This window comes from Vigna angularis, chromosome 5 (assembly GCF_016808095.1).
Source record: "Vigna angularis cultivar LongXiaoDou No.4 chromosome 5, ASM1680809v1, whole genome shotgun sequence".
NCBI lineage: Eukaryota > Viridiplantae > Streptophyta > Magnoliopsida > Fabales > Fabaceae > Vigna > Vigna angularis.
Window position 1 is genome coordinate 28,331,054 of NC_068974.1, and position 14,066 is coordinate 28,345,119.

The window sequence follows — 14,066 nt, forward strand, 5'->3', positions numbered from 1 at the left end:
TTTTTGAGGTTGAATTTTTTTATTGTTCGGGAGAATGTAAGAACCTAAAAAATATAGTTTAAAGAACCCATAATGTGTTTAAATAATGAGACACTTTTTTTTATATATTAAAAACCATAAGGTAAAAAATAAATGTCATCTCTCTAAACTCAACCCCAAAACCTTTCTCTCCCTTCTCTCTAACTTCTTTTCTCTCTAGGTCATCCGTTTGATGATCAGGAAGTTCCTAAAGGATCAAGACGACAAAATCTTCGTACTCAACCAATCAGTTTGTCAAAAAGAGTAAGTAAATTTCTACTTTTTTCTAGGGTTGCACGTTTCTTCTTTGCATGTGACTATTTTTCAGTTACATGCCTTGTCTAAGCTTTCTTTTAGGTTCTTTATTGATCAGTGGTAATAACTACATGCCCTGATCATGTTTTTGTTTCCTGTAGGTTCGATTAGTATCCTTAGAATTGTGAGAGCAACTTTTAGCCTTTTAGAGCGGTTGAGTTTCCCAAAGGTAAGGGAAACTAATTACTATTTTTTTAATACTATTAATGCTTGATAAACTTTATTACATGTTTGTTGTAGCCTGAACTTGGATAACATGTAGAAATTATGTTTTGAATGGTTTGTTGAATGTATTGGTTTGGGCATATTTTGATTTATTTGGTTTGAATAGGTAGTTTTGGTATGTTGAATATTAGTTGATTTATTGATGAAATTGGTAATGTAGAATTGGTAACTTTGAGTTGATGTATTTTTAAAAAACTTTGGTTTGGAATAAATTAGAAGGATAAGTTTTGGGCATAAAATGTGGTTTTGACAGGTACAATTCTAAAATCATGGTTTTGGGAAAAGTTTGCAGTTTTAGTAATTGTCTTGAAGTCATTTAGGACTTAGTTGGTCTCTTATTGTACTAAAAATATGGTGGTGAGCATCTGGTAGATCGTTTGGTAAGGAATCGTTTGGTAAGGAGTCGTCTGGTAAAGAGTCGTCTGGTAAAGAGTCGTCTAATAAGGAGTCGTTTGGCAGTGAGCCATTTGGTAAGGAGTCATCTGGCAAGAAGTCGTCTAGTAAGGAATCGTTTGGTAAGGAATTGTCTGGCAAGGAGTCGTCTAGCAAGGAGTCATCTGGTAAGGTGTTTTCTGGTGGTAAGCGTCTGGTGATACGAGTTGTCTAGCAATAACTAAGTTATTAGAAATCTTGAATTTAGGATTTTGAATATCTGTTTTGGACGTTCTTTAAGTCGCTTTGGGGTTATAGACCCTTCTAGAGTTGTTAGTAATGATTTTCAAGCTATTTTTCTTGCCTAGTGTGTGTATTAAGCTACTATGAAAAAAATTGTGTTATTGTGTAGTTGTTGTTTCCAGAATATTATAAATTATTTTATACTTGAAATGCTTTGAGTATGTGATGATAATGATGATTGTTATAAGGTGATTAATTGAGATATGTATATGTATATTCATGGTTTGTGAAGATATTTATGTGTATGTTTATGGTTGATGAATATGATGATGAGTATGTCTTGATCAGGTGCATGGTAGATTGACATAATTCCATGATTATCATGGAGAGATCTCATGGTGGTGGTCTAGAGTGTTTGTATTATTGTAGGAGTTCAGTTTTGGGAGTTATCTTGAGACTCTAATGATCATCAATTCTTAAGTAAAGAGGGAGATCATGTGGTAAATGGTGTTTTAACATATTAATCTTGTATGGTAGCATACACTAGACGAAAATGACACAAATGTATAGATGCTTTAGTTTAAATGGTTCTTTTGATAGTTTTAAATAACGAAATTTGTAAATAATTTTGAGTTAAAAATTTGTTATAAAATTTCACGTATAGTTATATTTATATAATTTTAATAATATTTTATACTTTTTTTTAGATTAATTGTTGTAGTTTATTGGACTTTGTAATATTTTCTAAATAGTATATTACACTATTCAAATGGGTTAAATTTATAATATTTTTTATTTAAATAACTAATTTTTTTATCTATATAACTATAATCATTATATAATTTTATTTTTTCAAATTTTAATTACTATTTTTTAAATTTAAATAACTTATAAATATTTAAAAAATATATACACATATACTATTGCGTCTGTATTTACACTATTTTCAATAATTAAAGTTTATTTTATCTATATCTATATTTATAATTATATTCACTTTTGTTTTTATAGTTTTACATATTTAATTACTACTTTTTAAAATTTTAAAAAGTTATGCCATAATATAACATAAAAGGCAATGATGTATTTTGTCTAAAAGTTATCTTTACATGATTTTCTACTTTCACATCATAGTAAATATATATACTTATAAATTAATTTAAATTAAATAAATAATACAAATACAAACAACACAAGAATATTGAATGTTATTCTTTGAAAATAATAATTAAATGAAACAATGTTTTTGAAGATGTTAAGCTTTGAAAATAGCCTAAAGAGTTAAATATTATATATATTAACTTTTGTATCCAAATCCAATTATTCTTTCTCTTTCTTTGTGCCCTTCTGTCTCTTCTACTTTTGCAATGAATGCAGCAGCAACACACTCATCGTCCACATTACCTTTCCTTATTAATACTCAAACGCTCTTCTTCTTTCAGTCCCTTTCTCTTTTCCCTCTCACTCCAGCTTCCCTCTTCCTCTTTTCTCATCCACAATCTAAACTTTCTCCCTGCATTCTGACAAAGGTGATGAATTTTGAACTTCTACCATTTCCCCACATTTTAGCTCTCAAAATCACTACTTTTCTTCATTGCTTGTTAAGTTGAACTTGTTCAGCTACTGGGTACAACTTTGTTTTCTTGCTTGCTCAGTTCATACAGCAGTGGAGGATCTGCATCTCTGCATGCTTAGTTTTCTGTTTCTTTTAATGTTTTTACTTTTTGATTGTAGGTTCTGTCTTCTGGTACAGTTTTTAACAACACGAATGGCTAAAGTGTTTTTTTCTCTCCTTTTGGCCATGTGGTTTTCAGTTTTGTAACTCACTCACTTTTTTATGAATATTACTACTACCTGTGTAACGTGGTTCAGTTTCTTGGAGGTTCTCAAAATTCAAGAGAATTTCATTCTTTTTCATCCTGCATACTTTCGGTTGTCATGTCAGATGGGAGTTTTTTTATTTTTACTCATTTATATTTTCCATGACATATCCATCTCTTTCCTGCTGGTATTTGGGTTGTTCTACCCACATTTCTCTGATTTCCTCTGGAACGTTGTTTTATTTATATTTTTGGTTGGTTTGACCCTTGTTTTTTCATGGGGACAATTAGTCATTTATTATTTACTATTGTTTTTTTATCGGGAGTATACATGAATATAATAACGTAATGTTTACTTGATTTTCTATGCTCTTTTTTAGTCTCTCTTTGATTCTTTGTTGACAAGATCGTAGTCTCTTTCGTCTTTTTCTGCTTTTGGGTTTTCACTTTATCTCTTCTCGTATTTCTGTGTAGTGGGAAACCAGACTATTTTGTTTAGTTGTACTAATTTTCTTGCTTTATACTTACTTTTTTTTCTCTCTCTCTCCGAACTGTCCACTGCCTCATTTACCAAGTTTTTCTTTGTTATTGCATAGCCAAACGAGGAAAAGGACATGTAAATGCCTTTCTTTCCTGTTTATGCATTCCCTTTCAGATTTGTGAGTTGAAATACATTAACCGAGTTTCTCTACTTCTTAGATGTTCTTGTTTTTCTGAAGCTTTTGGTGGTTTTAGCAGGAAGCTTTTTTCTATTAAGATAATGTTCACTGCTTTCTTTTTGTTACTTTCTCATTCTGGGGATGTTTTTAGTTTGAGAAAGTGAAGGCTAGAGAGAAGCTTTTCAGATGCTGCTGCAAGAGACTTAATACCAAATATATGTTGCGCGTTTAATTGAACCTCGATATCATTTGATCTATCAATGATGTATGTTTCACGAGAAGACAACTACAGAAATTTTGGGTTTTTAACTGTTTGAAACAAGAAAAATACAAATGGTTTATTGTGTTCTGCTTTCGTGTTCTTCTATAGGTTCAGTTTTAAATGCGAAGTTTCTGGATTAAATTATTTTAAAATCTTCATTTAACAGTGCTGGGACAGGTTTTTTAGTATATTCTATTCCTTCTTCACATGTTGGTATGTTTTTATATTGGTGTTGTAACTTGTTTTGCTGGGTTATCTTTCTTCTTTTCTTTAGTTTGTTGCAATGTCTAGATTTTAAGAAACCCTTATTAATTATTATACCCACCTATTTTCTTGTGTTTCTATACCCACCTATTTTCTTGTGTTTCAGCTGGTTTCATTATCCATTCAAACAGCTTCCAGCATGTTTTGGCTTTGATTGTTAAGGAAAGACCCGATTTTTCTGAGTTGTAAAGTGGTTTATATTTTGAGCTGAGAGAATATTGGGAATCAGGATTGTGTGCTTGGTTGACCAGACTTGCTATCTCAGCAATTGATGTGAGATCTAGAGTGAAATTAGGAACAACTTGACCTTATATTCATCAGATGTCAGCATTCTGGAGTTGAGCAAATGGGTTGTTGTGTTTCAACAAGCAGTAGAAGTACTTGTAGCAGCAAGAGCAATGGAGACACGGTCTCTCCATCTTGTTTAGAAATTGGATTCTGTGGGCAGAAGAGAACAAGACGAACATTCTCTGATCATGTTATTTCTCTTCACCATTTACCATCCTTACCTAGCAGAATTTTCTCTAATGGAAAGAGCCGGGGTTCGTGCATCTTTACGCAGCAGGGCCGCAAGGGTATTAATCAGGATGCCATGATTGTGTGGGAAGTAAGTATGTTCATCCTGTTTCATGTTGAGCTGAGATTAATTTTAGAGAAGGGGTTATTTTTTGTTTCAAAATGTCAAAAGAAGCAATTATTTCTTGAAAATAAAAAGGGATTAAGCTAAGCATGCATTTATAGAGGATAATGCATGAGTTGTTGCTTAAAGAGAGACTGCTAATTTTAGACACTGAATCCTATTTTGGATCTGTATCTGTGCAGGATTTCATGTCTGAAGATATGATCTTTTGTGGTGTTTTTGATGGGCATGGTCCGCACGGTCATCTTGTTGCACGCAAAGTTAGGGATGCTCTACCTCTTAAACTGCTATCATTTTTGCATTCTTCTGAATCAAAGCGAAATGGGTCTGGGAAAACTTGCTTCAAAGGGAATGTAAAATCTGATAGTGTAGAATTTGAGAAGGATTGCTCCACAGAGGATAAAATGAACTCTATGTGGAGAGAAGCTTTCATGAAGGCATACAAAGCCATGGATAAGGAGCTCAGGTCCCATCCAAATTTGGATTGCTTCTGCAGTGGGAGCACTGCTGTGACTATAGTGAAGCAGGTAGTAGAAGAGCACCATTTACTGTTATGATTGTTTCCCATTCTTTTTCAGTTTTCTTGATTTCTTATCTTACCAGGGTTCCAATCTGTTCATGGGCTATATTGGGGATTCTCGGGCAATCATGGGATCAAAGGATAGCAATGATTCAATGGTGGCTATTCAGTTGACTGTGGATTTGAAGCCTGATTTGCCAAGTGTGTCATATACCATCACCATTTATCCTCCTCTCTGCTGAATATATGCTTTTGTCTAGATTTAACTTGATTCAAAATTGGTTGGAAATTCTTATAGGGGAAGCAGAAAGAATTAAGCGCTGCAAAGGTAGGGTATTTGCTTTGCAAGATGAGCCTGAAGTGCCTAGGGTGTGGTTGCCCTTTGATGATGCACCAGGATTAGCAATGGCCAGAGCCTTTGGAGATTTCTGCTTGAAGGAGTACGGTGTGATTTCTATCCCCGAGTTTTCCCATCGGCAGCTTACTGACAGAGATCAATTCATTGTTCTTGCATCAGACGGGGTAAGAGTTTTCAGTCTCACTTCCATTTCTCTATTTTCCCCTTAAGTTTTACTTTTCTATAATTGTTTTATCATCTTTACAAGGAAATTTCAACAAATATATTTGCCATTTTGAAGTTAGTTTCTGTTGGTTAGTGGGGCATTGTGAAATAACTAGCCAAAATATCTGTTCGGAGTTCCCTTTACTTGCACTTTAGCATGCTTGATTCTCTTTGGACTGGAAAATTGAGCATCTCCAATAGAGTTCTTAAGAAGGGTTTTGAATTTGAGACTCAAATATTACAAAAAAACTTCCATTGGAGTAATTAAACTTCATCATTACAGCAAAACTTGTAAAAATAGTGAGTTGCTTAAAGTGATGATGCATAGTAGTTGTCTGTATAAAGTGGAATCAGACCCTTTACAAGTTTGCTAGTTTTTTACAAGGAAATATTTTTGTATTGGTTTCATTTGTGAGATAAATATGTTCTTAGCATTGAATTAGTACATTGCTGGTGTTTTTTCCAGCTCTTTCACGTTTCATAAAAAATCGATCTTGTATATGATACTTCTTCCAATTTATTGATTACTGAATAGAACTGCCTATATTACATTACTGGGTAATATTCTTAGAGCAAATTACTATTACTTGTCAGGTTTCCATCTTCTCCAGATGGCTAACTGATTTTCTTTAAATGTTGTGCAGGTGTGGGATGTTTTAAGCAATGAGGAGGTGGTTGAAATAGTATCTTCAGCACCAACACGATCATCAGCAGCAAGGATTCTGGTAGATTCTGCTGCCAGGGAGTGGAAACTGAAGTACCCTACTTCAAAGATGGATGACTGTGCTGTAGTATGCTTATTTTTGGATGGGAAAATGGACTCAGAATCTGATTATGATGAACAAGGCTTTTCTTCTGCAACCATACAGAGCAACCATTCAGGTAACCCCATTGAGTCAGATGATGGACAAAAGTCTGAGCCATCATTGCAGAGGAACTTCACTGTGAGATCCTCAGAAGAAAATGAGACTAATGGAGCACTAACTGTTGATGTCGAAGATGGAACATCATCAGCTGATGATCAAAACTGGTCAGGTTTGGAAGGGGTCACTCGTGTAAACTCACTTGTCCAACTTCCTAGATTTTCTGAGGAAAGGCCAAACTCTTGAGTTTATTTGTTGATTTCATGGGGACTGTTATTGTAATACTTGGCACAACACTGAATTCAAGAAAGAAAATTTTTCTGCAGGGGTATCATTTTGATACTCTTTTGTTGGCTAATCACTCTAGTGGAAAACTACAATATCCAATGCTACTACAAGTGTGTACAATTCTTACAATTCGAAATCGAGTTTAAGAACATCAATGGTACAATTCTTAAGCTTCAGAGCTGCTAATAGCGTTGTTCATACAAGTCATTACCTTGTTCTGGCACTGAAATTTTTCATCTTGTTCTTAGTTTAAGAACTTAATAAACATTTCTTTTATTAAGGTCAGAAAAAATAATTGATTTCAGCATGATGCAAGGCGTTAATAACGTTGGACTTTCGTGGAGATATATATTCTTGCTCCAAGTGTAAGATATTCCAGCAAATCTTGGTTGAAAAAGGTATCATACATTTGTAGATTCAAACTGTGATATATGTGTTGCCAGCTAATGATAACTAGGGCAACCTTTGAGCGTTATGATTGTCAACTAATACACTTGAGAGTTATGATTGAAAGGCTCATACACTGAACCATGACCAATGATGAAAAAAGCTACCCTATGGTCATGATTTGTATCAGTAAGAGTAAACGGGAAGAGATTATCGTAAAAGTAACGTTACCAATAAGATTGATTTCATTGTTTTTTCTTGAAAGTCTGAGTATTCCCAAGGCAAGATCACTGTAATGGTTCCATAAATTTGAAAATTATAAAACAATGTGCATGCTTATAATGCAAGCATTTGTAATGACATGGATTCCGACAAGTGAGGAGGACCGTCTTGTTGAATTTGAACTCAGTTTATTGAGATCCTGCCTGCCATTGTTTGTGATGTGGTCTAAGCAACTCCAATGATGAAAGTTTACACTTTTCACTGTGCACAAAAGTTATTCCACTTCCTCCTTTTTGCTTCCAATCATGTTCTTCAAATTATATTCCTCATATGCTTCAGGATTCAAGACTTCCTAATAATAGGGAAATAGTACAAAAATGACATAAGTAATTGGTTTAGTATAATAGATATTGATATATCTTATCTTTAAGTATACTAAAATAGTTATAGTATATTTTACATTTAAGGACATTAAAAACTAGATATAGTATAAAAAATTTATTTTTTGGTTTTGTTAGATATATTATCTTTATCCTATCTTTGTCTTCTATTTTGTTAGTTTGTTATTATTTCTTACTTATATTTGGGTTTAACTTATTTATTTTATTATTAAAAGAGTATCATATGTATATATTCAATACAAGGGAGATTAATCTCATACATAGTTTTTTACTATATTCAACATGATATCTAGAGTCATGTTCTTTCAAAAAATGTTCGTCATCTCTGCCCACTACAACCGTCGCTGTCACCGTTAGAGCCATCGTCGTCGTTGTCACCGTCGTCGCCGCTCTTATCGTTGCCATAGCATCAGTTTCAACCGGTGACCACGATTTTGCTGGTCTTGGCCAAGCGACCACAACACCGTCAAGATCACTACAATTAGAGTCACGCTTTCATGGTCACTTTTCACTTCCACCATACTTTCTAGCTGCTTGTGGTTGCACGTTTGTCGTGATCACTACCATCGGAGTTCAAACACACTCTTACGATCAATTTCACTTCCGCTATACTTTCTAACCACTCGTGGCTGCACTATGTCATTGTCTCTGTTGTCGACCACTTTTGTTGGTCTCGTCGCGCCCTCCTCTCTCTAGATCTGGCTTGGTTGTGTTGATTGAGCCTATTTCGGGTTTTAGGTTTTTACTCTTTCTTGCTTGTTCGTGGCTTCTGAATTCTCTTCTGTCACCAGTACGTTTGACTTTATCATCAGTACATTTGACTCGTCCATATATACTAACTATGTCAATGTGATTTATCTATTGATAAGTTAGATGACATTAATTATGCGACTTGGGCATCAAAGGTTAAACTTTGGTTTAAGAGTCAGGGGTATGTTGATCTTATCACTTAGAACATAACAACTATTTATTCCGCTGCGGTTACCCGTTGGTTGAAAATTGAAGCTCAGTTATACATTATTCTCAGGGTACCCTTCACTCTTCTTTAAGACAAATTTTTCGTTCCTACGAAACATGTTTTGATATCTTGGAACACGCCAAATTTTTATACACCAATGATACTCAACGTTTTTATGGTGTAATGATCTTTTCAATGTTGTTGCTCCTCATTATAGTTGATTATATGGATAAAATGCATGCTCTTTTCCATGAATTTAATGAATTATTGTCTTCTGCCTGTACTCCTACCCAATAAATAGAGCAACGGTCAAAGTTCTTCATGTTATTGTCTTAGATCCTAGTCCTTAATGTGGGTTTTGCTTGTTAGATTTTCCAAGAAATTGGAGTTTAATAGGGAAAACTAGGCTCTTTCACCTAAGAAATTAAGGCTAGAGTAATTTTTTTGGATTGACTTTAGTAATTTGATGGAGAGGAGATGAAATTGTGTTTGCACAAGAGTGAATAGGTGAAAACTAACCTTAATAATGTTATTTCATACCAAAGTCCAAACTTGTATAGTTGAAATTTTATTTTCTTTGCACTTGTTTTTCAATTGATATGTTCTTCTTGAGTCTATATGAGTTGTTAATAGTGCAATTAACTAGTATTACGCGAGTCTCTTGGGAAACGATATTTGGTCTTACCATTTTATATTACTTGAACGATTTGGTACACTTGCCAATGAGTTAACAAATACCTCATTCTATTTTATTTCCTCATGAACTCCTTTACCCCTTACCTCCAAAGGGTTTTGGGTCTACATATTTTGTTCATAATTTTAGTCTTGGTCTGGATAAGTTAGCTCTTTGATCACACAAATGTGTTTTTCTAGTTTAAAGAAAGGATACACATGTTTTTCTCCTTCTTTTAATCGCTATTTTGTTTTTGCAAATGTCACCTTCAATGAGTCTTCATTTTATTTTAAGAATCATTCTTCTTCTGATATGTGTCCTTCTAATACTATCACTATTCATGTTATTTGTGCTCTTGTCCTTCATTTGTGCCTAGTCCACCAAGTGTTTCTCAACAACCATCAAGTGACTCAATTCAATTGCCAACTACCTTGTCTCCTTCGGCTTCGACAACTAAGTATACCCTTCCAATTGCCCTCCAAAAAGGTATACGTTCTACTCGTAATGTCTCTACACATTATATTGCTTTAAATTATCATAGATTGTCTTCACCGTTTATACTTGTCTTTCATTTATTTCTTTTGTGACATCCAAAATTTGTTATTGATGCTTAGTCCATCCTGGTTGGTATCAGGACATGCTAGACGAACTAAGTGTTATTGATTGCCTTAAAGCTCCTCTTGTGGCCAAAAGTTACACACAAATTTTTCGGTTGGATTATGGTGATAGTTTTTCTCTAGTGATAAAGATGAGATCTTTTCGTTTATTTATAGTCATGACAACTCTTCAACAATGACCTCTTTATCAACTAGATGTCAAAAATGTATTCCTCAACGAATATTTGCAAGAAAAGATTTATATAGAGCAACCTCCAGGATTTGTTACTCAAGATGAGTCTTATGGTTTGATATGTCGTCTGCAAAAATCCTTATATGGCCTAAAACAATCTTTTAGGACCTGGTTTGGAAAATTTAGTAACGTTGTTCAATAATTTGTTATCACTCGGTATGTGGCAGATCATTCAGTCACTTGAGTGTTGAATGTGTTTACTTGATAGTATATGTTGATGACATCATTCTTACACGCAACGTTAGTCATGGCATCTCTCAAATGAAACAACATCTTTGCAACCATTTTCAAACCAAAAATCTTGGAAAACTTAGATATTTATTGGGTATTGAGGTGGCACAATCTAATTATGGATTATTATATCTTAAAGAAAGTTTGCATTGAATATTTGGAGGAAACTAGGTTGATGAATTCAAAATCTGTGGACACATCCATGGATCCTAATACTAAACTTATACCAAAATAGGGGGAGCCTATGTCAGACCCCGAGAAATATTGAAGACTAGTTGGAAAATTGAATTATCTTACAATTACCCGTCCTGACATTTCCTTTGTAGTTAGTGTGGTAAGTCAATTCCTTATTCCCATGTGAAGATCATTAGAATGCAGTTATTCGTATATTAAAGTACATTAAAAGATCTTCTGGAAAAAAGGTTATTATATGGTTCTAATAACCATACAAGAGTGGTTTGTTATTCTAATGCTGATTTGGAAAGATATCCTTCTGATAAAAGGTCTACATCCAGATATTGTGTCTCCATTGGTGGTAACTTGATTTTTTGGAAAAATAAGAAACAAAGTGTTGTGCAAGATCTAATGTAGAAGTAGAATATAGAGTTATGGCCTCTGTCGCTTGTTTAGCTTAAGCAATTGCTTATAGAGTTACAATTTGGAGATGTAACTCAAATGACGCTTATATGTGACAATCAGGTTGCTCTTCATATTAATTTTTATCCCATCTTTCATGAGAGGAACAAACATATTGAGATTGATTGTCATTTCATTGAGAAAAGATTGTAACTAGAAATATCAAGATTGAGTTCGTTAATTCAAGTGATCAGTTAGCAGATATTTTCACTAAGTCTTTACGATACCGAGAATTGATTATATTTGTAACAAGCTTGATACGTACGATTTGTATGCACCAGCTTGAGGGGAGTATTAGATATATTATTTGTATCTTTTCTTTATCTTTTATCTTTAGTTAGTTTGTTATTCATTTTTACTTTTGTTTTGTGCTTAGTCCATATTTCTTTTATTATAAATAAAAGAACCCTATGTGTACATTCAGCACAAGAGAGATTAACCCCACACATAGTTTTCACTATATTCAACACATATCATGCATAAACATGACTTACGAAAGTCATACTCATTACAAAATGATAATCGTCTGATAATATACATATTACTCTGATTTTCTGAAATGGTTATGATAATTGTTGTTATGAGAAAATATCCAATATGCTTTGATAATACTTAGGCGATATAAATTATGATATGTCTAATATGATAATCATATTCCGCTTTGATATCTCGTGTTTGTTAGCTTTGATATTTTGTATTAAAAAGCAATAATATTCTGGCGTACGAAAGTATTAAGCTTTGAGGTAGATCCTAACATAAAGACGCACTACAGGATATTTCTGAGAAATGTTACATTAACTTTGATAAAGGTTAAACAATTCATGAGAGCTAGGAGTAAGGCGGAGCATACTAATAGCATATGTTATTCATTAAGATAGAAAAACCCTACCATAACTAGACGCTTTCAAAATTATATTGAAATATGAGTATTTGTTAAACATAAAAAAGGGGGAGATTGTTAAGACAAAAATTGTCTAAAGAAAAGAATGTGTAAGCAACCCAAGTTTTGAAGTTTAACAAATGATATTGAACGAAATATTATTATGTAGAAAACACTATTTGAAATGAATAATGTCTATTCAAGAAGCATATTATAACGTATGAAGCCAAGAGCTGAAGTAATGCCTTCTAGACCAAATTGTTTAAGAGAATTGGAAATCACAAATAACGTCTATGAACAAGTGTCTCTGACTGAAAATCTCTCAATAAACTCTATGAGAAAGTAAGTTAACTTCTTATGGGAGACAGAAGTATATCTTGTATATAACACTAAGACTAAAAGAAATATGTTAATACAATGTTATATCAAGCAAAAGCCTTATATAGAGAATATCGTCTGATAAGTGACCATCAAATGCTTTAGCCTTGAGAAAGTATATTGTATTCTTATCATATGATGAATACACATTTTTCTCACCAAACGATGAATTAATTAGTTAAATGAAAAATGACAAAATGTATTAAGCATGCTACACTACTTAACGTTTAAAATATTTAATGCTTGTACAAAAAAGTACTTGGATACTTATGTACTTTAGGAAAAAGACGTTGTAAGAGAAAAAGAACATTTTGGGAATGTTTCTTTGAATCCATTTGCTTTGTCACATCGTACAAGTTCAAATTTCACTTAAAGCTGTGAGAAAAAGCTTTGAATCGTACAAAGTAAACTAAAGTCAAACTTCATATCCAAAAGCTACCAACTCTTCATAAGTCAACTTACTAGTCTAACAATCATTTTTCAAGAGAATATATATATATATATATATATATATATATATATATATATATATATATATATATATATATAAGAAAGCTTGAAGAGAAAATGATGTTGAAAGTTATTGATGAAAAAGCACATAATAACATATGAAGAAAAAGTAACAAGAAAAGAGAGAAAAGTTAAAAGTGTTCTTATATCGTCAAATGTTCAATATCTTTTGAGAGAGAAATCTTTGTAAAGAGAGAGACGCGTTCAAGTGTCACAGATTGTATTGTATTTGTACATATATTCTCTTGTTGAAAGTCATTCATTTGTGCCTTGTGAAAAATCCATTTGTGGATTTGTTGTAAGTTTTCGAGAGAACTCAAATACTTGATTGTTCATCTCAGGTTGAGTTGAACGCTTAGACAGTTATCTAGGGTTAGATATTGAAAAGGCTAAACTTGGTCTAGTCAGGGTGACTAGGTAATCGAAAGTCGTACTAATACTCATTGTAACCAACAGGTGAGAATACTCGGTGAGATCCCGGAGAGGCAAAATTTGTGTAATCTTTGAAAAGATTAGTGGAACCCCTTAAGAGTTCTTAAGGGAGAACTAGACGTAACTCAAATTGAGTGAACCCGTATAAAAATCTGCGATATAATGTTTCTCTATTCAAACGTTTTCCATTTACTTATATCATTACAAACTAGCACATAATCATCTTGAAACTATTACACTCTATCCTTATTCAACGCTAATTTGTGAAAAGAAATTTGAAAACAATATTCACCCCCTTCTATTGTTTTGCTTGCAACTTTAGGAAAGTCACTAATTGTCCACATAAGAGTTGCTCACATTCTAAAAGTTTCATTCAATGAAAAATCAAAGGTCTCTACACCATCACTCCATAACTCACGTAATTAATCCACAAGGGGTTGTAAGTACACATCAATATT

General features: G+C 33.1%; 1 protein-coding gene across 4 annotated transcripts; it reads left to right on the forward strand.

Moving 5' to 3' along the window:
- Positions 1 to 2,530: 2,530 nt before the first annotated feature.
- LOC108340539 (probable protein phosphatase 2C 52) lies at positions 2,531 to 7,237 on the forward strand. Of its 4 annotated transcripts, none has more exons than XM_017577996.2 (6): positions 2,531 to 2,702; positions 4,285 to 4,785; positions 5,001 to 5,345; positions 5,422 to 5,539; positions 5,637 to 5,860; positions 6,545 to 7,237. In XM_017577996.2, exons 2-6 carry the CDS (start codon positions 4,525 to 4,527, stop codon positions 7,007 to 7,009), a joined length of 1,413 nt encoding a protein of 470 aa, XP_017433485.1. In that variant the 5' UTR covers positions 2,531 to 2,702; positions 4,285 to 4,524; the 3' UTR covers positions 7,010 to 7,237. The 4 variants fall into 4 exon arrangements, with proteins under 4 accessions (XP_017433485.1, XP_052733801.1, XP_052733802.1 ...); XM_052877841.1 differs by lacking the exon at positions 2,531 to 2,702 and adding an exon at positions 2,829 to 3,917; XM_052877842.1 differs by lacking the exon at positions 2,531 to 2,702 and adding an exon at positions 2,829 to 3,652.
- The last annotated feature ends 6,829 nt before the right edge of the window (positions 7,238 to 14,066 follow it).

Coding starts and splice junctions, on each gene's coding strand:
- LOC108340539 (XM_017577996.2), top strand. CDS start 4,525: ATGGGTTGTTGTGTTTCAACAAGCAGTAGAAGTACTTGTAGCAGCAAG. Junction 5,346..5,421: donor CTGTGACTATAGTGAAGCAG/GTAGTAGAAGAG, acceptor TTATCTTACCAG/GGTTCCAATCTGTTCATGGG. Junction 5,861..6,544: donor TTGTTCTTGCATCAGACGGG/GTAAGAGTTTTC, acceptor AATGTTGTGCAG/GTGTGGGATGTTTTAAGCAA.